We start from the raw sequence: 27295 nt of genomic DNA, 5'->3' as shown, positions 1-27295 counted from the left end.
ATGTGCCTCTCTAGGTTCTTGCAAGAATTGACTTAAGATGTGAACAGAGTAGGAAATCTTTGGCCGAGTGATTGTGAGATAGATTAATTGACCAATTAATCGTCTATATTGAGAAGGATTTGAATGTAGCTCCCCCGTGTCACTTCCTAAACCATGAAGTTGTTCCATAGGAAAATTTGAAGGTTTGCAATCTAACATTCCACACCCTTTAAAATGTCAAGAGTATATTTACGTTGGCATAAAAAAAAAACCCGTGTTTCCATATGAGAGCTCAAGGCCAAGGAAATATTTAAGTTTCCTAAGATCTTTCATGTTAAAGCATTTGTTGAGATAGTCTTTGAAACTAGCACATGTGCCAGGATCATTGCTAGCAATGATTAAGTCATCCACGTAAACCAATGTGGCAAGAAAAATATCCCTAGAAATGTATGTGAACAGGCTATGATCATAATGACATTGTTGGAAACCATACCGTATCAATGCTCGTGACAATTTTGTATACCAACTCCTTGATGCTTGTTTTAATTCATATGTGGACTTCCTTAAGCGACACATATATTTGGTATTGGTGACTGCATATTCGAGAGGAATTTCCATATAGACTTCTTCATCTAACTCCCCATGAAGGAATGCATTGCTAACATCCATTTGATGTAGTTGCCAATCTTTGGTTGCTGCTACTGTTAATAAACAACGCACTGTTGTCATTTTTGCAACTGGAGAAAAAGTCTCTGTAAAGTCCTCACCCTCAACTTGAGTGTATCCTTTAACAATGAGGTGTGCTTTATATTTATATCTATCTCACCATTTTCCTTATACTTTTTATATACCCATTTACATCCAACCAGCTTCTTGCCTTGTGGAAGTGCTTCTAAAGTCCAAGTCTTGTTTGCTTCTAGTGCTTGTATTTCTTGAGCCATGGCCTCACGCCATTCTGGATGCTTTACAGCTTGAGAAAATTTTTTGGGCTCATCATGAGACATGATGGCAGAAAAAAAAGCCTTGTGTGATGAGGAAAAATTATCATAACTAATATATTGTGCAATAGGATAAGGCTTACCCGAAGTCAATGTTGAGTTAGATGATGTGTGTGGGGGATCTTGGACAGTAGAGTGGCAATAATAGTCTTGAAGATATGTGGGAGGTTTCCTTAAACGAGGTGCAACTGGTGGTGAATTTTGTTCTATAGTTGGTTGGGGACTACATTCTGCTGCTGAAGACTCCTCCACTTGCTCATGTGATATGTCAATATCAACTTGCTCGATGCATTGATCAATTGGAACCAAGGCACGTGGTGCTATCTCAATCATCACATGTTGATCACAATTTGTTGAATCAAGAATGGGTTTCATATGCGGAAACGTATGGGTATTGGAGCTACTGTCATGTGTAGCATAAAGGAATATATTCTCATAAAATATGATGCCCCTAGAAACAGAAAATTCACGGGTATCAAGATTATACACTCGCCAACCCCTTTGATTTTGTGGATATCCAACAAAGACACATTTATTAGCTCGTGCACAAATTTATCATTCGGTTTTAAAGGAGTTTTCATATAACACAAACACCCAAATACCCGTAAGTAATTATATGGTGGTAGCTTTCCATGTAGCATCTCATAGGGCGTGATCCCTCCATTTACCACAATAGGTGTCCTGTTGATGATGTGTGTAGCAGCAAGAATGCATTCCCCCCAAAGAGACAATGGTAAATTAGCTTGAAATCTAAGTGCACGTGCCACATTCAAAATATGCCTATGTTTGTGTTCTACCCTACCATTTTGTTGTGGTCTTGCAACACAAGATGTTTGATGGATAATTCCCTCTACACAACAAAATGATTGAAACTTGGAATTGATAAACTCAGTCTCATTATCACTTCGAATGATCTTCACTTTCATGGTAAATTGTCTCTATCATTTTACAAAAGTTGACAATAAGATTTGTTGTTTCCAATTTATCTTTTATAAGGTAAACCCATACTGCTCAAGTAAAATCATCAACAATGGTAAGAAAATATTGTGCCCCATTGTGTGACTTGGTACGATATTTACCCCATAAATCACAACGAATTAATTCAAATGCTTGATCTGCTTTATTATTACTCAAAGAAAAAGGAAGCATACATTGTTTGGATCTGCGACACACATCACAACCCTCCAACTTATTTACGTTGAAAGGAAAATTCAAATGATTAGAAAGTTTGGATAACACTTGATGAGACGGATGACCCATTCTTGCATGCCAAAGAGTACTAGCATTTTGAGACTGAGCTATTAAAGACGATCCTTGACTTGCTACTTTAAGCACATAGACTCCATCACACTGATCACCTAACCCAATCATCTTCTTCATTACTTGGTCCTGTATCATACAATTATCAGCAAAAAATGTTACCACATAATTCAAATCATGAGTTAACTTATGTATAGAAATCAGATTGCAACTAAATTCTGGGATGTAAAGAACATCCATCAATTTTATATTTCCAAATTCCACATTCCCTTTCTCTTTCCCCATGATAATATTTGTAGTGGGTATAGTGATATGTAGTGGCTCATCCAGTTCTTTTAAATTTTGAGGTGTTGTCAATATTGGAGTCATGTGGTGTGAGGCACCACTATCTAATACCCAACAACGTGTGTTATAATTAAAAAAATTATCGGACATATGATCCAGTTGATTATTGTAATTAGCATGTGTTCCATGTAGTGCATGAGTGTTGATTCCTCCTTCTAGATTTGTAGCTTTGTCTTGATTCTGGTTGTTGCCTGTCCTAGCAAAGCATGCTCCTCATGAATGCTTATTGGTGTTTTTGTTGAAATTTCGTGAATCCTAGTTTGGTGGATATCCAACCAATTTAAAACATTTGGACTTTTCATGTCCGGTTTTGCCACAGTGATCACACTTTGGTTGTGGCCCATCTCGTCCTTTATATTTGCTATTCATAACATGAAATGCTGCAGCTGGTTCGGGCTTGACTTCTCTGCTTCTTTCAGCAACCACACGGGACTCCTACCTCAAAACATGATTAAAAACCTTTCGAAGAGATGGCAAAGGGTCTATGTTTAATATTATTGCTTTCACACGATTGTATATGTCATTCTCAATTCCTCCAAGAAACAAATGGAAATTTTGATCCGCTTCTCTTTGCGCCAAGTTTTTAGAAGCTCCACAGGTGCATTTCGGTAGTGGTTGGAACTCGCTAAGTTCATCTAGTAGGCTTTTAAATTTTGTATAATACTTTGTCACTGTTGCATTAGGTTCTTGTTGTATTAAGCATAAGGTACGCCATAACTGATGTATGTGTGGTGCGTTCGTTTGAGAAAATCGCTCCTCCAAGTCCAGCCAGACGTCTTTTATCGTGGTTTCATGAGATATGTTTCCATGTAGCGTTGAATCAGTCGAATTAATGATCCATGCGGTGACCATGGAATCATCTTTCTCCCAGTAAATAAATTCTGAGGATTTGGCTGGAGGTCTCTTGATTGAACCATCAATTAATCTAATTTTTGTTTTTGCGCATAGTGACATTTTCATCAAACGTGCCCAACTAGGGTAATTCTCTTCTATTAGAGGTACTACTACCAATGGAGTTCCTGGGTTATCAGAGGTTGCGAGATAGAATGGTGATAAAGGTGTAATGAGCTCCATCTTATTTCCTAGGGATGAATTTTTCTTCCCCGATATCTCTTCCTCTGGCTCTGATACCATAATAAGTTTATAAATGAGGAACTGCTATTAATTCATGAATAATAATCAATATAAATACATGTTAGTGATAACAAAGTTGTAACCACTTTGAATTATCCTATCCGAAAAGAGTGCAGAAGATTTAAAATACAAATTCAAAATATAGATAATATCAAACTAATCTAAACATAACAAACTAATGATATAATCAAAATGATAACAAACTAATGATAATATCTCCATTAAAATGAATAAAATGTTAGCTGTCTTCCTGATGGCTTCCTCCTTCCATGGATGACGTAGAGTATGAAGGGGAAGACCTTGCCCTTGATCTTGTTCACCAAAGGGAAGACACAAAGGAAGATTTAGGGTGGAAAAAGGGGAGGTGGGCGTGAAGGTGTTTTAGGGTGGTGGTGTATGGTTGCTCAAGTTGGCTCACTCCAAGTGTAGGTGGAGGCCACTCTAGGTTTCCTATTCTCCAAGGGTGGAGATAGGAGGAGGTTAGCCGAAACTAACTAGTGACTAAGGATGGATTTTGAGGCACAAAAGGCTCACTCAATATCATATAATCCAAAGTATTTACAAGTGGTGGGGTGTTGGGTATTTATAGGAGGGGAGGCATCTAGGGTTGCATTTGGGACATGCATGGCCGAAATTTATAAGGCAAATGCACTCCAAATGACATGCCAAATGAACCCTAGATGCTACTTGGTGACCAAGTTTGGAATCTATGGGTCTAGATTGGCTACATCAAGGTGCATGATATGATCATGCAACCTTTACCCTCCACTTGGGCCTAAGCCTTTCTATCACCAAAAATAGATCCAAAACTCACCAAAAATGCGTCACCCTTCTAGTGTAATACCCTAGCCCAAATTAAAAACCTAATCATCTAAAGCACCCCATAATACAAGGGTAAAATGGGAAATACAAGAAAAAAAAATCGTATGACTAAAATACCCCAAAATACAAGGGTAAAATTGGAATAAAGCAATAAATTCTATACTACTCAAATTGGCCATAGCCATGAACCATGTGATGGGTCTCACATGAAGTGAAGTACCAAGGATGGTCCTCCATCATACCCTCATTCTTGAGAAGGATTTGACCTCAAATCTTTAAGCTCTTCCATTCCATTGATCCTTCAAAAGATGTGAAACCACAATTAGGGAAGTAAAAAATACTAAAACTTTAGCGATGCAATCCTTAAGTACACAATTTGTTGAATGAAAGTGCTAGGGAAAGGAGAGAGCCAAAGAGGCATCACCATTTAAATTATTGGCCCCATGCAATTCATTCACCAAATCATCTATCTTAGGGATTGAGTGCCTTTTATGCAATGATGGCTATTAAAAAGGTGCTCATCCTCCATTGCCATCTTTCTTTGACACCAAAAGAAGGAGGATGGCACAAGGGTTAAGGTTCTTTTGAACCTAGCCCTTTGTCGTCAAAGAAAAAATTCTTTTTTTCTTTTTTTTTTTTCTTTTTGTTTTTGTTTTTGCTTTTCTCTTCATCATCTTTCTTAGCCTTTAGTTTGAGTTGGTCCTCATTCACTTGAGAGGGTGATAGAGGACACCACACAAACTTCTTACCTAAGTGTTGGAAACTTATTTTATTGGTGAGGCCATCATGGATTATGTACTTGTCAAATTGCCATGGCCTCCCAAGCAAGACATGACTAACCTCTAATGGCACTGTGTCACACAAAACATCTTCTTTATATTTGCCAATAGAGATTGGTATGCTTACTTGTTGGTTAACTACAACACCTCTCTCCTCATTGATCCATTGCATTCTATAAGGTTTAGGATGAGGTTTTGTAGTCAAGGCTAACTTATCAACCAATCTAGTACTACAACAATTTGAAGTTGACCCACTATCTACAATGAGAGAACAAGTATTTTCTAGAATTTTGCATTTTGTTTGAAACAAGTTCTCTCTTTGAGATTGTTCAATGTCACTAGGTTGATTGTTAAGAAGCCTTCTAACCAATAGTAAGTCTCCTTCACAAGGTAAAATTTCTTCCTCGGAGTCTATGGCTTCTTCTTCACTACTAGAGGAAGATGAAGTAGCTTCATCAAGGCTACTATAGTGATATTGGGCTTTTAAAACCATGGTTTTCTTTGTAGGACATTGAGAAGCAATATGTCCTCTTCCAAGACACTTAAAGCACTTGATTTCACTTGACTTAGACTCTTTGGAAGGTGCTTTAAAAGATGAATTTTCTTTTTCTTTTTCTTTTTCTTTTTCTTCTTTGGGATAAGGTAGGGAAGAGTGGCCCTCCTTCTTAAAACTCTTGGAATAAGAGGGAGTGGAGTCTTTTCGAAAAGGTTTTCTTGTAAGTTGATGCTCCACTCTTGAGCAAAGTTGAACAAGTTCATTCAAATCCCTATAAGGTAGAAGTTCAACTTTGTCTCTTATCTCAAGATTAAGACCACTTTGAAATCTTGAAATGGTGGTCCTCTCTTCTTCCCTTATCCCAGCCCTCATCATGAGTAACTCCATAGATTGCCTATATTCTTCCACACTAGAGGACCCTTGTTTCAATCTTTGTAGCTTGTCCATAAGCTCTTGGTCATAGTATGGAGGAATATGCCTCCTTCTTAAGGCACTACGGAGCTCATTCCAATATTGGATTGGGGGCTCATGATTTATTCTCCTTTCTTTTTCTAAGGAGGTCCACCAATACATAGCATGCCCTTGGAAGCTAAGGGTTGCTAAAGAAACCTTCCTATCTTCCCTCACTCCATGGCAAGAGAAAATTTGTTCCACTTTCATTTCCCAATCTAGATAATTATCAACATTATCTTTGCCATGAAATGGGGGAAGAGTGATGTTGGGTTCCCTATTGGAAGACTCCCTATGTCTATGATGCCTTGGGGGTCTTTGATAGTAATCATCATTGTGATGACTACTATAGAAGGTATCACTTGGAGGTTGGGTATGATGCCCTTCCTCCTCATGAACACTTGAATGCATATGCCCCTTTCCTCTTGAGGGTTGAGGAGAAGTGACTCTTGGTTTTGAACCACTAGCCTCTCCTCCCATAACTAGCCTAGCAAGCAATCTTTTTATTTCTTCATTATTTCTTTCAAACTCTTTTTCTTTTCTTCTCAATTCTTCCTCTCTTTTTATATTTTCCTCTTCTTTTTTTCTTAGGTAATCTTTCAATTCCCTAAGTTCATCCCTAACACTAGACCTAGTACTACGAGAATTATGACCATGGACACTAGAATGATCACTCATCTTTGATCAAGAAAAGGTTTTCACAAATTGTTTTCAAAGGGGTTGGAAAAGTTTTCACAAAGAGTGAGTGATAAAAGAGTTTTCACAAAAGGTTTTCAAGGTGCAAGATAGGTAGGAAAAGGCCTAAGTGTACAAAGTGAACTTTCAAGGGGAGGTGGACTACAAAGAATCACTTAATAACCAAGCCCTATCAAGTAAAAATCACTAAGCCTTTTCTACTTTTCTTACAAAACAATTTGGCACAACAATAAAGTGTGTGTGTGCACGTTACCCCTAGTAGGCAAAAACAAGCCTTCTAAACAGATTTGGAGACAAAGATAAAAGTCTAAACAATTATACTACCAAAAGCTATAAAGCATGCAAAAGAAAAGCACTTAAAACATATTCTAGTCGAGGTCCTAGGTGAAGGCTTTCAAATCACCTTCAAACTACACGAAATTAAAATCAACTTGAAGAGGTTTAGAAATGGCCAAATTACAAACCAAAAGAATGAAACCAAGGCCCAAAAACACAAGAGGCCGAAAGCAAAGAAAACAATTAAAATTATGAAAAACAAAAATTAGGTCTTCAAACTCCTCCACTTGAGTTCCTTCACAAAGAGCAAACTTGTTAGTCCTCTCCAAGTGTTTGATCACTCCTTTTGGTGTGGTGTAAGTCCCTCCAAAGGCTAGGTTTGGATTCGGTTCACCCCTCCACTCAAATCCACCAAAGGGTGTGATAGTTTGCTAGAGAAGTTCTTCACCTACAAGTAAAGTGAAACCAACCCAAAGAGCAAGAGTCCAAGAAATAAAACTGAAAAAACACAATTAGGAAGGCTAAACTCAAGGAGAATTGATGGAGACAAAACAAAAGAGGCCAAAGAAAGACAAACTAAAAATTAAGACTCAATCAAAAAAAGGAAGCACACAAAAGATTAATCCTAGAAAGGTACTAGAGTGGATTAGTGTTTATGCTCACTTGATTAAGTCTCTTAGTGATTCGGTCCAGCCAATATTAAGGTCTCAAAAATGGTCCAAAAATGTTACAAGTCCAACTCCAAAAGCAAAGGTAATGGTCCAAGTCCACAAGTCTAGCAACAAGTCCATTTTGGTCCAAAATTTTTTTTTTGATACTATTGTTCACGTCAATTTCTTTTTCCTTTTGAGTCCAATTTCTCCCTTTTTTTTTATAATGTTCAGCCCATTTTGTTGCTTAGGTTTTGCACTTGTGGGTGGTGAAAATTAGGTCAAAATTTAGAAGAGAGAGAGGAGGACAAGTGGCGTGATTTTAGAGGTGTTTTTGGGTATCTTTGAGTGGAAAATGTTTTGTACTAACTAGTACAAGTTGTTTTGCACAAAAATTTCAGCACACCACTTAGATTCTTTCAGGGTTTCTTTAGGCATAGAAAATTGACCAAATCAAGTGAGAATGCAAGGGAGAGTGGGCGGTTATGCATGTGCAAGAAAATGTTTACACATGGAAATAACAAAATCACATAGAACATGCTAGGACTAGGTAGCATGCATGAATGCTCCTAGAATGAAAGCTATATGTCACGCCCACTATATCATGCAATATGGTATATTTTGTTCATGTGTTTCATGCTAAGAGTTTGGCACATACATGGAATTTATGTAGACAAAATATAGGAAACAAAAATGACAAAACTTTAGGTGGATTCAAAAATCAAAAAGCATGTTCATATATGCGACTCAACCAAAAAAATTAGAAAAGCATGGCAATAACCTAACAATGGAAACCTAAAATAATGGCAAGGAAGGCTCACAAGGACAAGGTGTGAACCCAAAACTATTCGGCCACACAAAAGAAAACAAGGAGGCAAGAAATGACCGAATAGAAAAAGACAACAAGAAGACAAGAAGGACTAGATTTTACCCTTGATGAACATGGCTCTGATACCACTTGATGGCTTCCTCCTTCCATGGATGACGTAGAGTATGAAGGGGAAGACCTTGCCCTTGATCTTGTTCACCAAAGGGAAGACACAAAGGAAGATTTAGGGTGGAAAAAAGGGAGGTGGGCGTGAAGGTGTTTTAGGGTGGTGGTGTATGGTTGCTCAAGTTGGCTCACTCCAAGTGTAGGTGGAGGCCACTCTAGGTTTCCTATTCTCCAAGGGTGGAGATAGAAGGAGGTTAGCCGAAACTAACTAGTGACTAAGGATGGATTTTGAGGCACAAAAGGCTCACTCAATATCATATAATCCAAAGTATTTACAAGTGGTGGGGTGTTGGGTATTTATAGGAGGGGAGGCATCTAGGGTTGCATTTGGGACATGCATGGCCGAAATTTATAAGGCAAATGCACTCCAAATGACATGCCAAATGAACCCTAGATGCTACTTGGTGACCAAGTTTGGAATCTATGGGTCTAGATTGGCTACATCAAGGTGCATGATATGATCATGCAACCTTTACCCTCCACTTGGGCCTAAGCCTTTCTATCACCAAAAATAGATCCAAAACTCACCAAAAATGCGTCACCCTTCTAGTGTAATACCCTAGCCCAAATTAAAAACCTAATCATCTAAAGCACCCCATAATACAAGGGTAAAATGGGAAATACAAGGAAAATAAATCCTATGACTAAAATACCCCAAAATACAAGGGTAAAATTGGAATAAAGCAATAAATTCTATACTACTCAAATTGGCCATAGCCATGAACCATGTGATGGGTCTCACATGAAGTGAAGTACCAAGAATGGTCCTCCATCACTTCCTAAGTCTAAAAAAAAAAGAAGCTCACTCAGTCCAGTAGGGCACCTAATCCTTATCTACTCACATATCAAGGTATGGTCATTGTAGTCCAAACCACAAAGGGAAAATATGCTAGGGTAAGCTCACAATAATAATCATTAAAAAAAAAAATAGTTTCAACATATAATAAATAGCAATAGAATTCAACTTTCAACTTGCAACTTGAAGCAACACAACATATACAACAATAGATATACAACATTATCTTATAGCAACAACATTTTCAACACCATCGTACTTTCCTCAAATTGGCCACTTGTAATCGATATAGTTCGGCCTGACTCCTATATGGTGGTCTAAAGTAATAACTCAAGTCCAACAACCATGGTCTCACCTTTCTTTTACCAACATAGAGGAGTCTGACACTTCCTTCCATACAACGCCTCAAATGGAGTCATACCAATGCTCCTATGAAATCTGTTGTTGTATGTGAACTCAATACCTGCAGTAATACATCTTCCCAACTCCCAAGATGATCTAGTACACAAGCTCTCAGCAAATCTTCTAGTGACTAGATTGTCCTCTCAAAATGTCCATCAGTCTGTGGGTGATAGGCAGAACTTAGCCTTAACCTTGTTCCTAGAGCCTGATGCAGACTTTGCCTGAACCTAGAAGTGAACCTTGGATCCCTATCTGATATAATGCTAGAAGGAACTCCATGCAAACACAATATCTTCTGGATGTACACCTATGTCAACCTTTCTAAGGACCACTTCTTGTTGATAGGAAGAAAATGAGCACACTTAGTCAGCCTATCAACAATCACCCAAATAGCATCATAGTTCCTAGCCGACCTAGGCAACCCAACCACAAAATCCATGGTAATGTTATCCCACTTCCAACTTTGGAATCTCCATCAGCTAAACCAACCCCCAAGGCTTTTGGTGCTCCACCTTCGCCTTTTGAAAAGTCATACAAGCCACCACAAACTCTGCCACATCTCTCTTCATATCAGACCACCAATAATGGTGTTTGATGTCCTAGCACATCTTAGCCATACTGGAGTGTATGCTAAGTCTGCTCTTGTCGGCCTTCTCTAACTCAACTTTCCTCAACTCTGAATCTTAAGGTAGGCAAATTCTACCTTTGAACCTCAAAATCCCATATGATCGTAACTCAAAGCCAATGGCTTTCTCAGTCCCTAAACACCCCAAAACTTTCTGATGGAATCAAACTAAGGCCAAGAAGATCAAGAGGTGATATATTGAAGGAGGCAAGAGGAATGTGTTAGTTTTGAAAGCCATAAGAGGAGTGAGACTACTTTTGGGCCTTAGCTCCTAAGTTTTTATTAGTATAGGATTTATTCCTATTTTTCCCTTATCTTTAATTTTCTATTTTACCCTTGTATTTTGGGTACCTTAGACATAAGATTTATTTTTCTTGTATTTCCTGTTTTACCCTTATATTTTGGGGTGTCTCAGTGATATGATTTATTTTTACTTGTATTTCCTATTTTACTCTTGTATTATGGGGTGCCTTAGACCATAGGATTTTATTTTTGGACTAGGGTATTTTATTAAGGTGAGAAAATAGGCCTAGACGTAATTTTTGGTAGTCTTGGAATTATTTTTGGACTTGGTAAGGTTTAGGCCCAAGTAGAGGGCACTTAGGTTGCATGGTATTATCATGCACCTAGATGTAGCTTAACCAAACCCAAAGATTCCATCCTTGGCCACCAAGTAATCTAAGGTTAATTTAGGTTTCATTTGAAGTGCATTTGACTTGCATTTTTCGGTCATGCACTCTCAAAGCAACCCTAAATTCAACTTCCCTTCTATAAATACCCTAGGCTAGCATCCTTGTAAATACTTTGGAAATTAATATAGTGAGAGAGCCTTTGTGCCTTGATATTTTCCTTAGCCACCTGATGGCATCCTTGCTTCCATTGAAGAATAGATGATGAAAAATGCAAGGGATGCTTTGGACTCCTTGGATCAAGTCCTTCAAGGGCGTCTTTGATGGAGGAAGGGACAAAATGGAAGTTGTGGGTAAGGTGTTTGATGAAAAGATTGAGAGGTGCACTCTAGGTTTGGCTCACTCCAAGGTAGTTGAAGGCCACTTCTAGGGTTTTTCTCTCAAGGTGGAGACAGGTAAGAGGTGGCCGAAAATAGCCAAGGGGACTAAGGAAAATATAAAGGCTCAAAGGCTTTCTATATTTAATTTCCAAAGTATTTACAAGGTGCATGGTTTAGGGTATTTATAGGGGAGGGAGCATTTAAAGTTGCATTTGGGAGTGTATGGCTGAAATTTGCAATGCCAAATGCACTTCAAATGAAACTCAAATTAACCCTAGATACTACTTGGTGGCTAAGGATGAAATCTTTGGGTTTGGCTAAGCTACAACTAGGTGCATGATAAGACCATGCAACCTAGGTGCCCTCCACTTAGGCCTAAGCCTTTCCAAGTCCAAAAATACGTCTAGGCTTATTTCTCACCCTAATAGAATACCCTAGTCCAAAAATAAAATCCTATAATCTAAGGCACCCCATAATACAAGGGTAAAATGGGAAATATAAGTGAAAATAAATCTTATGACTAAAATACAAGGATAAAATGGGAAATACAAGTAAAATAAAATCCTATGTCTAAGATACCCAAAATACAAGGGTAAAAATGAAAAAATAAAGACAAGGGCAAAATAGGCATAAAAGATAAATTCTATGCTAATAAGGCTTAGGAGAATGATCAATATCCTTTAACCACAAGAAGCATGTCTCTAGGGGTGTTAGCTCCCCTATCCTCTTCCAAACTCCCAGCCATGGACCTATTAATAGGTCCCACATGAAGCTCCAAGGATGGTCCTCCATCACCACCCTTGGCTATTTTTAACCAAACCCTACCTATCTCCACCTTGAGAGAAAAACCCTAGAAGTGGCCTTCAACTACCTTGGAGTGAGCCAAACATAGAGTACCCGCTCTCAAACCTTTCATCAAACACTTCATTCACACTTCCATTTCCGCCAATCCTTCCATCAAAGAAGCCCTTGATGATCCAAGGAGTCTAAGGTGTCCCTTACCATTGAGTGTCATCTTTTCATCAATGCAAGCAAGGATGCCATCACTTTCACCAGCTATAGATCTTGCAACTGTCTTAGTCCAACTTTCCTCAAGAACCCATTAGTTACGGAAACTGTCCCACAACTAATGTGATCTTAAGCTACCTCTACATTAATGCTCAAATCTAAGCTCCAACTCCTTCACCATCAACATAGAGACATTGATGGATTTCCTACTCAAGACATCCGCCAAAACATTGGCCTTCCATGGGTGATACATCAGCTGAAAATCATAATCCTTCAAAAATTTCGTCCATCACCTCTGTCTCATGTTCAATTCCTTCTAATCAAACAAGTACTTCAAGCTCTTGTGATCACTGAAGACGTTGAACCTAGCACCATATAAATAATGTCTCTATATCTTCAAGGCAAAAACAATAGTTGCTAACTCCAAGTCATGAGTGGGATAATTTCTCTCATGATTTTTTTTCAACTACCTTGAAGCATATGCCACTACTCTCTTGTTTTGCATCAACACACACTACAACCCTTGGTGAGAAATCACAATACCCCTCAAAAGGCTCATTGGAATCGGGCAACACCAACACATGAGAAGTAGTCAACCTTTTCTTCAGCTCCTCAAAACTCTACTCACACGACCTTTTCCATATGAAAGGTTGATCCTTCCTAGTCAACTGGGTCAACAACATTACTATCTTAGAGAATCCCTCAATGAATCTCCTATAGTAGCTCGCTAAGCTCATAAAGCTCCTAATATTTGTGATAGTCTTTGGGCATTCCCACTAAAGCACCGAATCCACCTTAGCCGGATCCATTACAATCCCTTCTATAGAAATAGCATGCATCAAGAATTGCACCTCACTCAACCAGAAGTCACACTTTGCTAGTTTGGCACATAATGCTTCTCTCTCAAAACCTCCAATACCAAACTCAAGTGTTCTCCATGCTCCTCGGGGGTCCTTGAATAAATCAAAATATCATTAATAAACACCACTACAAATGTATCCAAGAATGGCTAGAAGATGTAGTTCATGTAAACCATGAACACTATGGGGCATTGGTCACCCTAAACGGCATCACAACGTATTCATAGTGACCATACTTAGACCTGAAAACTGTATTTGGTATGTCACTCTTCTTCACCTTGATTTTGTGATATCCTAACCTTAAGTCAATCTTCAAAAATATGGATGCTCCCTTCAACTGGTCCATTAAGACATCTATCCATAGAAGAGGATATTTGTTCTTAATGGTTAGTTTGTTTAATTACTGGAAACTAACACATAGTCAACTACTTCTGTCCTTCTTCTTCACCAACAACAAATGAGCATCCCATGGAGATACACTAGAATTCACTAACTGCTTCTCAAGCAACTCTTCCACTTGGCGCTTTAACTCAACCAACTCTACTAGGGTCATCCTATAGGGAGCAATCGACACTGGCCCTACATTAGGAACCAATCAATACTAAACTCATTCTCCCTAGTAGGAGGTAACCCAAGCACCTCATCCGGAATCACCTTTGAAAATTTATACACCACTTTAACTTCACCAATAATCTTCTCTGTTTCCACATTCACAACAGTAAATGACATACATCACTTTGCTCCATCCTTCAACAAAACATCATCTTGGCTAGCTAACACCAACAACTCATCCTCTAACTAAGGAAATACCAATTCCCTATTGGCACAATTTATAAGAATGTGATTGGCAGACAACCAATACATTCCTAAGATCATGTTAATATCGACTAAAGGAAAACATATCAAACATACCTTATACTTTCTATCACTCATCTCCAACAGACAACCAACACACAACTCGATAACTTATCAACATAACACAAAGTACTACACAACGGAAGCCTAATGAGATCACCCCCACAAAGCATCCATTAGACTTGACCTGCTCTGATACCATAAAAATGTAACGACCTACCAGGTCTCACACCGTCTATAGCGTCCAGATACAAACATAAAATAAAATATCACTACTAAAAAATTATATATTCAATGAGAATACACAACTAAAAAGTCCCATAATATATATAATTGAAAGTAAGGAATAATACCCTATACAACAACTAGGTAGTCAAATACTACCCATCAACTAAATAAAACGTCAGCTCTCCTCTTGAGTCTCAACCAAAAAAAAGCTCACCTAGTCTAGTAGGGCACTTAATCTTAATCTACTCACATACCAAGGTATGGTCATCGCAGTCCCAACCACAAAGGGAAAACATGCTAGGGTACGCTCACAATAATAATAATAAAAAATTAGTTTCAACATATAATAAATAGCAATAGAATTTAACTTTTAACTTGCAACTTGAAGCAACACAACACATACAACAATAGATATACAACATAATCTAATAGCAACAACATTTTCAACACATCGTACTTTCCTCAAATTGGCCAATTGTAATCGGTATAGTTCGGCCTGACTTTTATACCGTGGTCGCTTCATACACGTGTGCCTCGACCTTGCCCACACATAGGACCAACTAAGTCCTAGAGGAGAACAAAACATCATCCACTCCAAGGGATAACTTCCCAAGGCGGGTTTTTCAACAAACTGGGATCTTAAAGCACCACAACTATCTCAATCCGCACAATGGGATGAGTAACTTCAAAAACTTCTCCTCCAATCCTAGTGATCAACAACTCATCATCATAGCACAACCACAAAATTTTTATCACAATAATTCAACTAGCAGCTCATTCATACAACATTATATACAACTTGAATGCAACAACAGATGCAACATCAACTAATGCATCGTCATGCATATATAACTAGGAGATCTCCAACAACTAAGGCTGAGCAATCTAGGTGGCATAAACCTTATCGAATCCAACATTTGACCTATCTCAAGTAAGTCAAGTATAGGGCATCGTTAAGAACTTCGAAGAGAACAAAGTATAGACAACAATAGGTAATTGCTTAGGTGTGTCACTTAGACTCGGAGGTCCAGTACTACTATCAGCGCAGAAAGGTTTGGGTATGGGCCTACCACGACCTTGGCTTGCATCACCAATCCGCATATGGAGTTAGCTCACCCACTGCCCTCTCAATACAATGCACCATCCAGTACCTAGTCAAAGACTACATCTCTAACTAGATACCTTCCTCAATTTGGTCATTCAACCATAACATGGATCGACTACCTCCATGTCACCCATACAATACTAAGGGATTCAACTTTAAAAAAAACCACTTTTAACTTATCACCTTAGTATTATGTATCTTAACATAGGACATATATCTTCACCATATATCCCCAACTTTACAACTTTACAACAATAGACATATTTACACAACTTTACAACAATAGGCATCATAATATCAACTTGAATAAACAACTTGAGCAACTATAGTCATCACAATATCAACTTTATGACTTCATAACTATAAACATCTGATGGGCTCCTTCCTTCCATGGTGTGTTCTTTGGCTTCCAAGGAGGAGCTCCCTCTTTCTCCACGGTCTAGGAAGAAGGATGATGGCTGGATGTTCCTCAAGGGTGGTGGAAAAACAATATTGAAGGGTGGAGGTGAAGGTGGACGAAAATGGAGGTGGGAAGGTGGAAGGTGTTTTTGGTGCTCTTGGCTAGCTCTCTCCACCAAGGGTTGGTGGAGGCCACTCAAGGGAAACTCAAACTCTCTTTAGGGTAGAGAGGAGAGGAGGTTGGGCATGAGGACCCTAGGAGACTAAGGAAGGATTTTGAGGCACAAAGGCTCACTCAAAATGCATATATTCCAAAGTGGGTACAAGGTGGAGGGACTAGAGTACTTATAGAGATAGGAGAGCATCCTAGGGTTTCTTGGGAGCATTTGGCCAAAAATTTCAAGTCCAAATGCCCCCTAAATGAACCCTAGATGCAGCCCAAATGAAATGGCTCTCATCTCTCCAAAAAGACTAAAGTACCCTTAGTCCTAGAAAATGAAAGAAATGGACTTTTGACCTTACTAGTCAAGGTTAAGTCCCTAAATAAATCCTAAGCCTATTTTTGCCCCATAATACAAAGGCTAAATAAAAATACACAATAAAATCCTAATAGCTAATGTACCCCAAAATACAAGGGCAAAATAGGAAAGGAAAGCAACAAGCTAAGGAGAGGGCCCAAAATCCACACACATGATGATCGTGGCTTTTGGTGTGGTGTGTTCTTCATCTTCCTCTACTCTCCTAGCCATGGACCTTGTGATAGGCCCTATATGATGTCTCAAGGATGGTCCTCCATCATCCCCTCCTTCTTGAGAAGGATTTGACCTCAAATCTTCAACCTCATCCATGTCATTAGTCCCTACAAAAGGTGTAAGATCACAAACATTAAAAGAGGAACTAACTCCATATTCGGAGGGAAGGTCTAGGATGTATGTATTGTCATTAATCTTCTTAAGGACTTGGAAAGGACCGTCTCCCCTAGGGCTTAGTTTGGACTTCCTTTGAGTAGGAAATCTATCCTTCCTCAAGTGAAGCCAAACCCAATCCCCAACTTCAAAAGTCACCTTTTCCCTCCCTTTGTTGTTGTATTTGGCATATTTTTCAATTTGTTTTTCAATTTGGCTCTTGACTTTCTCATGGTATTTTCTTATAAAGTCAGCCCTTGATACTCCTTCTTTGTGATCCAAGGAAGTAGTATTAGGGAGTGGGAGCAAGTCAATAGGGGTAAGAGGATTAAATCCATATACAACCTCAAAGGGAGATAAGTTAGTAGTCTTGTGGACTACTCTATTGTAGGCAAACTCTATATGGGGGAGGCATTCATCCCAAGTCTTCTTGTTCCCTTTGAGAATGACCCTTAACAATGTGGATAGGGATCTATTCTCTACTTCGGTTTGTCCATCGGTTTGTGGGTGGCAAGTAGTGGAATATACAAGTTTTGTTCCTAGTTTTTCCCAAAGAATTTTCCAAAAATGACTAAGGAACTTAACATCCCTATCGGACATAATAGTCTTGGGTAACCCATGCAAACGGACCACCTCTTTGAAGAAAAGTTTAGCAATATAGCTAGCATCATCTACTTTGTGGCATGGTATAAAATGAGCCATTTTGCTAAAACGATCTACTACCACAAAGATAGAATCGAATCCCCTTTGGGTCCTTGGGAGACCAAGTACAAAATCCATACTAATGTCAACCCAAGGGGAGCTAGCTATAGGGAGAGGGGTGTAGAGTCCATGAGGCATCACTCTTGATTTTTCTTGAAGACAAGTGATACACTTGGAGCAATGCCTTTGAACATCCACTCTCATGTGTGGCCAATAGAATTTATATTTTAAAAGACTTAGGGTTTTATCAACCCCAAAATGGCCCATGAGACCTCCCTCATGACTTTCTTTAATCAAAAGCTTTCTAATGGATCCTTGGGGTATGCAAAGTCGTCCCATTTTAAAAAGATACTCCTCAAGAAGATAGAACCCATCAAAAGGCTTTTCGAGGCATTTGGTGAAGGTGGATTGGAAATCTTGATCCTTCTCATACAACTCCTTTATATTATCAAATCCAAGAATTTGAGAGCCCAAGGAAAAGAGTAATGAGTGTCTTCTAGATAAAGCATCCGCCACTACATTATTCTTTCCCTTCTTGTATTTGATAATGTAAGTAAATTGCTCAAGATAATTTACCCACTTGGCATGTCTCTTGTTCAACTTCCCTTGCCCTCTAATGTACTTAAGTGACTCATGATCGGTGTGTATGATAAACTCTCTAGTCACTAAGTAATGCTCCCATACTTGGAGGGCTCTAATAAGGGCATAAAGCTCCTTGTCATAGGTGGGATAATTCAAGGTGGCCTCATGAAGTTTTTCACTAAAGTAAGCAATGGGGTGGCCTCCTTGAAGTAACACAACACCTATTCCAAAACCGGATGCATCACATTCTAGCTCAAAGGTTTGAGCAAAGTTTGGGAGGGCTAGAATGGGTGCATTGGTGAGCTTTTCCTTAACAGCATTGAAAGCTTTTTCTTGGGCTTCACCCCAAATGAAAGGGACATCCTTCTTAACAAGCTCATTAAGAGGGGATGCAAGTGTGGAGAAGTCTTTGACAAATCTTCTATAGAAGCTTGCTAAACCATGGAAGCTCCTCACATCTCCCACACTTTTTGGGGTGGGCCAATTTTGGATGGCTTTTATTTTCTCGGGGTCAACTTGCACTCCCTCTTTGCCAACTATAAAGCCCAAAAAGTTCACATTTTCTTTACAAAAGGTGCATTTCTCTAAGTTGGCATAGAGGTGGTTGTCCCTAAGAATTATTAACACTTCCCTTAGATGCCCAAGATGCTCACCTAAGGATTTGCTAAAAATTAAAATGTCATCAAAATATACAACTACAAATTTCCCTATGCAATCCCTAAGCACATGATTCATGAGACGCATGAAAGTGCTAGGGGCATTGGTGAGACCAAAAGGCATCACTAACCATTCATACAAACCAAACTTGGTTTTAAAAGCGGTTTTCCATTCATCACCCTCTTTGATTCTAATTTGATGATAACCACTCTTAAGATCAATTTTAGAGAATATGATTGCCCCATGTAGTTCATCCAACATATCATCTAGCCTAGGGATTGGGTGCCTATATTTTATGGTGATGTTATTGATGGCTCTACAATCCGTGCACATCCTCCACTTGCCATCTTTCTTAGGCACCAAAAGAACGGGAACGGCACAAGGGCTAAGGCTCTTTTGAACACAACCCTTCTTCAACAAGTCCTCAACTTGAGATTCTATCTCTTTGGTCTCTTGAGGGTTAGTCCTATAGGCGAGCCTATTAGGAAGACTAGCCCCCGGTATGAGATCTATTTGATGTTCTATTCCTCTTAAAGGTGGAAGCCCACTTGGAACTTCTTGAGGGAATAAGGCATCAAATTCTTTCAAAAATTTTTGAACCTCTTGAGGTAGAGACTCAAGTTCATGACTAGTGGCAGCTAGTGTCTCTTTGAAATAGAGGAGGTATAAAGGTTGCTCAAGCAAAAGTGTTTTTTTGATGTCATTTTTAATGGATAAGTGACTTTTGTGAGCAACTTCTTTAGCCTCTAAACTTGATACCTTCTCTTCCCCTTCTTTAGCTTGTAGACCCCTAAAATTGTCCGGGTCGGAAATAAAGCTTGAAGACTCTCGAAGACTGAAGGAAGATCAGCCAGAAGGACTCCTGGAAGGCCCTGGGAGGGTTCTCTGTAGGTCTAGAGGTCTTAGGATAGCTCAAAAATAAGGAAGTGGAGGGAATGAAGCCCAATACGGCCGTACTGAACTTAATACGGCCGTATTGAAGCTTCAATACGGTCGTAGTGAACTCAATACGGCGTATTGAAGTTTCTGAAACTTCAATACGGCCGTACTGAAGTCAATACGACCGTATTGACACTTCAATACAACCGCAGCGAACTCAATACGGGCGCATTGAAATTTCTGAATTTCAATACGACCGTATTGAACTTCAATACGACCGTATTGAAGTTCAAAAATTTCAATACGGCCGTATTGCCCCTGTAGGCCGTATTGCGCCTATTCCCTATAAATATGACGTCAATTGGACGTCATTCCACACTTTCACACTCAGTTTTGACTCCCTCCTTGAGTATTCTGGGGTTTTTGAGCAGTGTTCTGCCCTAGAAATCTCTCTGGGAGTCGATCCGACGAAGTTCTGGAATTCCGAGCACTTAGCTTGGAGATTCGAACCTAGTCGAAGGGAAATCCTCCGGATTTCCATAGTCAAAATTTTATAGGAGAGAGCGAGCGAGCTTGTAGAGCGAGGGAACGCCAAAAAGCTTCCCATTTTTACTCAATATATAAAAGCACTCTTCAAGAGGTTTCTTCTTAAATCCTTCCTTTTACTGCTTTCTGTGTGCATATTTAAACTGTCATCATGTAGATAGTTAATTTATAATCGCTTATAATAAATAGGGGTAATTTAGTAATTTTACGCTATTATTTTAGAAATAATCTGTCATAGGGAACCCGAAAGGGGCGCTGTGGGGTGCTAACACCTTCCCCACGCGTAACCGACTCCCTTACCCGACTCTGGTTGTAATGGCCAAAGTTGATTTATAAAATCAATTGCCTTATCCCTTTTTCCAATGTTTTGAGTAAAACATTGGTGGCGACTCCACGAACCCTCCTTTTGCGAAAACCACTAATCCACGGAGGGTCCCGCTTGGGATTAATATGGATTGGTGAGACGTTTTAATAAATAAATTGGATAGGATCGACAAGGTCTCAGTTTGAGAACAAGTCGTTCTAATAATCCAATACATTTTCAAAACTAAAATAAAAGCGAGCTCGACCGTCTTCGCGACCGCCGAGGCCCGTTCGGGCCGGTGGCGACAGATGGCGACTCCACTGGGGATTCTGGAGAGTCAGTCCCATTTAGTGACAGATTATTTTTAACAAATAATAGTTAAAAATTACTTCGTTACCCCTTGCTTGTATGATAACATGATTTATTATATGGCTTTTAATAACTGTTGTATTTTTAAAATTCCGCAATTGTTTGAAATATAAATTGCACACAAACCTTTGCACACAACAGTTCCCTCTATACCCGGGGGCATGAGTGATTAACCATAGGGAGTGGATGTTAGTACGGCCGGTTGTCGAATGGGTCTATAGGTGCCCGTAGACCGTTGTCGGAAAACATCACTCAAGGTGATAACCATGAACTTGAGTCCGACGGTGCGTTGGAACTTTCCATCGACCTACGACGAGAGGAATTGGGTCCCTATAATGGGGGCACCTTGGGGGCCTCAGACCAAGTGAGAACAGTTAGAACCTCCTTGAATATGCACTTTTCTGCAGGAGACCCCTACCTCGTGATTCGCTCGTGACTGTTCGTGGATGAGTGAATTGTTTGTGCATTGCTTATGTGACATTGTATGAGCATACATTGCATTTCTTTAAACATACAACATTCCTATTCTTTTAAAATAAAAATAAATAGGAATAAGGATCTTCCATTGCATGGTGTTAACATCTACCTTCATCACATTCATATAGGTAGTTTCCCTTTTCACCCAAAAATACAAAAAAATATAATAAATAAAAATACCCAAAAAAAAAAAAGGAAAAAAGGGTTATTTATCCAAACCAAGCAATATCATGCATCATCTTAGGGACATCCTAAAAACATGATAATGCTTAGTTGAATAAACATAATGCATGCATATTCAACGTCATCATCTCATATCATGCATTCTTATCAAAGATCATGGAGAGATCTAGGAGTCATTCATACATCTCTCCTAGTAATCCATTAATAAACATTAATAAAAAGAAAGAAATAATCGATGCGTATGTTCAAAGAATGGATTGCACGCCGTTCGTTATCAAGTGTAAGCCAACAACCGCGCCAAGCGAGCGCACATCAACTCCGTTGTTGGTAATCAAGACGAATAAAGGGGAAGGTCCGACACCATTAAGGATCACAGTCCCAAGGCCTTTCCCTTACAAATCAAATAAGGCTGTGCCGTGGATATACGACATCCACTCTTCTGTCGACAGCGATATCTCCAACATCGCTGGACTTGGGGGCATGACTAGGAGTGGCAGGATCTACACTCCCGAAGATCTTCATGACAAAACTCCCAAGAATAAAGGGAAAGAAAAAGAGGAAAAAACCGAGGAAAATAAGGAATCCAAGGAGGAGACAGACAAACTGTTAAAATATATCCGACAGAGCGAGTATTCCATCATGGATCAACTTCATAAGACGCCAGCAAAGATTACTCTGTTGTCGTTGATCCTATGCTCCGAACCGCATCGGCAAGCTCTGTTGAAAGTCTTGAACGAGGCATACGTGTCGCACACTATCTCCCAAGACAAGTTTGAAGGGATTGTTAGTCATATCACGGCTAATGATCACCTCACCTTCATCGATGAAGAAATCCCCACCGAGGGATCAAACCACAACAAGCCCTTGCACATCTCTATAAAGTGCAAGGAGTATCACATCGCTAAAAGTCTTGGTAGATAATGGATCTTCCTTGGACGTAATGCCAAAAAGAACGCTCAAGCAATTGGCAATCAAGGGAATCCAAATGCGCCCGAGCAACATGATCGTTCGAGCTTTCGACGGTTCTAAAAGAGAAGTGGTGGGAGAGATCAATCTTCCAATCCAAATTGGACCCACTATCTTCAACGTCGAATTTCACGTGATGGACATTACTCCGGCATACAGCTGTCTCCTTGGCCGACCTTGGATTCAGGATGCGAAAGCTGTACCCTCTACGCTCCACCAGAAAGTCAAGTTCATAGTGGGTGACAAACTGGTGACCGAACAAGCTAAAGATGACATACTCATCAGCAAGCCATCCAACATACTTTATGTGGATGCAGCAGAGGAAGCTTTAGAAACCGCCTTCCAAGCATTGGAAATCGCCAATGTTGAAACGTTTCCCCGAGAAATGAAGAAGGTAGCTCATACGCTCACAAAGAACGGATACTTGCCAAGACAAGGATTAGGCAAGGACTCCCAAGGAATCCCGGAGCTACCCATTATCAAGGATAATCCGGGGAAACAAGGGTTAGGATACAACCCTAACAAAGATCAAAGAACGAAGAGGAATCAAGATCCTTCTCGACGTTCTTTAAGCCAGATCTTTAGGAAGGCCGGTTCACAAGCGTCAAGGCCGGTCGTCGTCGTCAAAATGTTTTTTTCCTTCCGATAGGGATGTATAGACTCAGTGACTATTAGAGATCACTCCTCGGGGACAGCCCGACCCCCGAGCCTCGATAGGGCACATGTTTCCATCATGATTATAATAAAATCATTCTTCATTATTTCTTATTGCTTCTTTTCTCGCTTGCAATAAAATTCTAGACCACATTATTTTAACCCTGTTTGAATAAGCATAAATGAGGTTAAAATCATCTTGATAACAATAAACCCGCATCATTTTTATGTGGAAGTGTGCATGATAGCTTGGAGCACCTTTTCTTGGCATCAATAAGTGCCATCATGGATAAAAGAAATCCTAAAGATAATAAGCTCGGCAGGAAACCCAAAAAGGGGACTGCGCAAAAATAAGAGCAAAAGACCCGCTAGGAATCCCACAAAAGGGTGACCTAGGCAAAAATTAGGGTTACAAAAATGAACAAAAAACAAAGGTCCGCTAAAACGCCACAAAAGGGGGTTTTAGGCAAAAATAAGGACAAACAGAAAAACAAAATAAATCCATGATGGTACCATCAAATGAATTCAACAAGGGGCTCAAGAAAAGCTATCCAAGTTGTCAAAGCACAATCATTAATAACAAAGATGTGCTTAACTTCATAAGTGTTTAATCAAACAAGCCTAAACACAATAAGCCTACCAATGGCCAGCCATTCTTACAAAATCCATTTTTCAAAAATAAAATAATCCCCTCTAAAACACAAACTTTTGAAAATATATATCCTTTCCTTCTTTTCTCTCTTGTCCCAACGATTTTTGAATAATCTAGTGGAAACATGGAGATATAGTGGTCAATAGGAGGGTTGACACATCTTCTAAAGAAAGGGAAGAATCATTTGGTTGATGACACCAAAATCAAATATGCATCATTCCTCGGTAACAGAAATCGGCAGAGCACAGTCCGTCTGGAGGAATGGCAAAATCCAAACACAAAAACGCATCGGTTAATTCTTTTGAAAAAAGAATCAAATAGAATTAGGTGCATCATACTGCATACATGCATACAGATGATAGGTGTACTGGAAGATCACTTATTCTCTGTTTATTGAAAAAACAAAAAATATATAAACTTCAGAAAAACAATACGCCCGTATCGTGTTCAGTATGCCCGTACCAAAATTAGGGTTATAAACAAATTTTCAATTCAATACAGGCATACTGAAATGAATAACGGCCGTATTGGCAATAACAGAAATCCTCCCTCACACCAATGACAAAATTCTCCAAGAAGAAGAGGATAGGGGAAGCCATTCATTTTTCCAAAAAATAAAAATAAATTAAACTTGCATTTTGTGCATCGCGCACAATTAATTGCACATTCAAAGACCTCATCATGAGGCAATTGCATAAAATAGAAAATAGGAAAAATTGATTGTGTATGACAGCAGTCAACAAAAAGCCGAAAACGGAAAAGAGGCATGGGTACAAAAAATCCAACAAGAAAATTGTACAGAATAACTGAGCCTGGAGAGGCTCGCCGAAACAATACTCATACAGAATAACTGAGCCTGGAGAGGCTTGCCGAAAGAATACTCTCAGAATAACTGAGCCTGGAGAGGCTCGCCGAAATAATACTCCCTCGTCATACAGAATAATTGAGCCTGGAGAGGCTTGCCGAAATAATACTCCTACAAAATAACTGAGCCTGGAGAGGCTCGCCGAAATAATACTCTCTCATAATAACTGAATTTAATTTCTTTAGCACTTTTAATTTCTGTACAGCAAAAGCCAAAAACATAAAAAAAGGCAAAATACAGAAAAAGCCAAATCAGAAGAAAAGGCAAAATACAGAAAAAGCCGAAAATGAAAAAAGGCAAGGATATAGAAAATCCAACAAACAGTTTGTACAGAATAACTAAGCCTGGAGAGGCTTACCAAAATAATACTCCACATCCCCCAACTGTACAGAATAAATGAGCCTGGAGAGGCTCGCAGAAATAATACTCCCCAGAGAAACCTCAACTCATACCCTTGGATTCAAAAATCCCCAGCAAGAGTTATCAAGCAAGATCGTCAAAATCCCCAATGGAAGTACGATCTCCCAAGCAGAATATCCAAGTCAAAGGACTTAAACTTCCTCAGTGAAGATAGCTCTCCAACTCAAGTGTCGAGTGAGGCTAAGCCTGTAGAGGCTTCCTAAAATAATACTCTGGGATACATAGGATCCCCAAATCCCCAGTCGCCTACTCAAGAGGCATCCCTGCAGAAGGAGAAAAAATAAAAAAATCAATAATCATTCCCCAAGTGGAATCTGGCTCTCAGCCAATCATTGAACGTCAAGCTGATACGCCTAACAGAAGAGGCTAATCAAAATCAACGACAAAATCCCCCAGTGGATAACAGCCTACACAGAGGCAGCAAAATCAGAAAACCAAAAGAGACACCCGAACAAGGATAACCGGGATACTCCACCAACGTCGAAAGGACGTCAGCCAATCATAAGGCACCGCTCACATCAGAAAGAGCATCTTTGTGTCTGCACCCAAAGGAATCAGAAATTCCCCAGTGGGAACCAACTACGCAATGGAAAGTTGGGACACAAGAACCTATGAGTAACTGCACATCCCCTAGACGGATCCCTGCGTTATCCAGCCCTTAGTGGCACAAAATCAAAAAACAACCGTCGAAGCAGCATCGTGGACTGTGGAGACAAAATCATCACGAATCCCTGGAAAGGAGATATTCACGCTACCCCCGTCGTCACAAACACGGAGGTATGCAGCTTCCGGCTCAGGCAATGAGCGAAGCTATCTCTGGAAAGGGGGTACTCACCGCTTACCGTTGTCACAAAAGGTACTTAGCTTCCGGCTCGAACAAAGAGTGAAGCTAAGCCTGGAGAGGCGGTACTCACAGCTTCCAGCTTGGGCAGCAAGCATAGCAAAACCTGGAGAGGCGGTACTCAATCATCAGGGTGATGTTAACACACTGGTGTCTAGCTTCCGGCTCGGGCGTCGAGTGAGGCTAGGTCTGGAGAGACGGTACTCAACCATCAACGTCATCAGAGGCGCGTTGATGTCCAACTTCCGGCTCGAGCGTCGAGTAAAGTTGACCCTGGAGAGGGTAAACTTAGCTACCGAGGATGTCAGAAGCGCCGAGGTATGCACCCACCTGGAGAGGCTACTCAACATTTTTCCACCGGAAGACGCTACAAGTCAGAAGGTCGGCGCAACACCCGGACAATTGGGTCAACTCCTTTACTTGTCAGCCGGTACACCAAAAGGCCGTCCGACTAAGTAAAGGGGGGGCAGCTGTAGACCCCTAAAATTGTCCGGGTCGGAAATAAAGCTTGAAGACTCTCGAAGACTGAAGGAAGATCAGCCAGAAGGACTCCTGGAAGGCCCTGGGAGGGTTCTCTGTAGGTCTAGAGGTCTTAGGATAGCTCAAAAATAAGGAAGTGGAGGGAATGAAGCCCAATACGGCCGTACTGAACTTAATACGGCCGTATTGAAGCTTCAATACGGTCGTAGTGAACTCAATACGGCGTATTGAAGTTTCTGAAACTTCAATACGGCCGTACTGAAGTCAATACGACCGTATTGACACTTCAATACAACCGCAGCGAACTCAATACGGGCGCATTGAAATTTCTGAATTTCAATACGACCGTATTGAACTTCAATACGACCGTATTGAAGTTCAAAAATTTCAATACGGCCGTATTGCCCCTGTAGGCCGTATTGCGCCTATTCCCTATAAATATGACGTCAATTGGACGTCATTCCACACTTTCACACTCAGTTTTGACTCCCTCCTTGAGTATTCTGGGGTTTTTGAGCAGTGTTCTGCCCTAGAAATCTCTCTGGGAGTCGATCCGACGAAGTTCTGGAATTCCGAGCACTTAGCTTGGAGATTCGAACCTAGTCGAAGGGAAATCCTCCGGATTTCCATAGTCAAAATTTTATAGG

The 27295-nt window shown here is 39.9% G+C and overlaps 1 protein-coding gene across 1 annotated transcript; it reads right to left on the bottom strand.

Annotated features, from left to right (window-relative positions):
- Positions 1-3017: 3017 nt before the first annotated feature.
- LOC145949923 (uncharacterized) lies at positions 3018-3716 on the bottom strand. Its single transcript, XM_083060830.1, has one exon. It carries the CDS (start codon positions 3714-3716, stop codon positions 3018-3020), a length of 699 nt encoding a protein of 232 aa, XP_082916956.1.
- Between the last annotated feature and the right edge of the window lie 23579 nt (positions 3717-27295).

This window comes from Cajanus cajan, chromosome 7 (genome assembly GCF_000230855.2).
Source record: "Cajanus cajan strain Asha chromosome 7, NIPB_CcT2T_4, whole genome shotgun sequence".
NCBI lineage: Eukaryota > Viridiplantae > Streptophyta > Magnoliopsida > Fabales > Fabaceae > Cajanus > Cajanus cajan.
Note: the sequence above shows the minus strand (reverse complement) of the source record. Positions and strands in the feature narration are given on the sequence as shown.

Coding starts and splice junctions, on each gene's coding strand:
- LOC145949923 (XM_083060830.1), bottom strand. CDS start 3,716: ATGGTATCAGAGCCAGAGGAAGAGATATCGGGGAAGAAAAATTCATCC.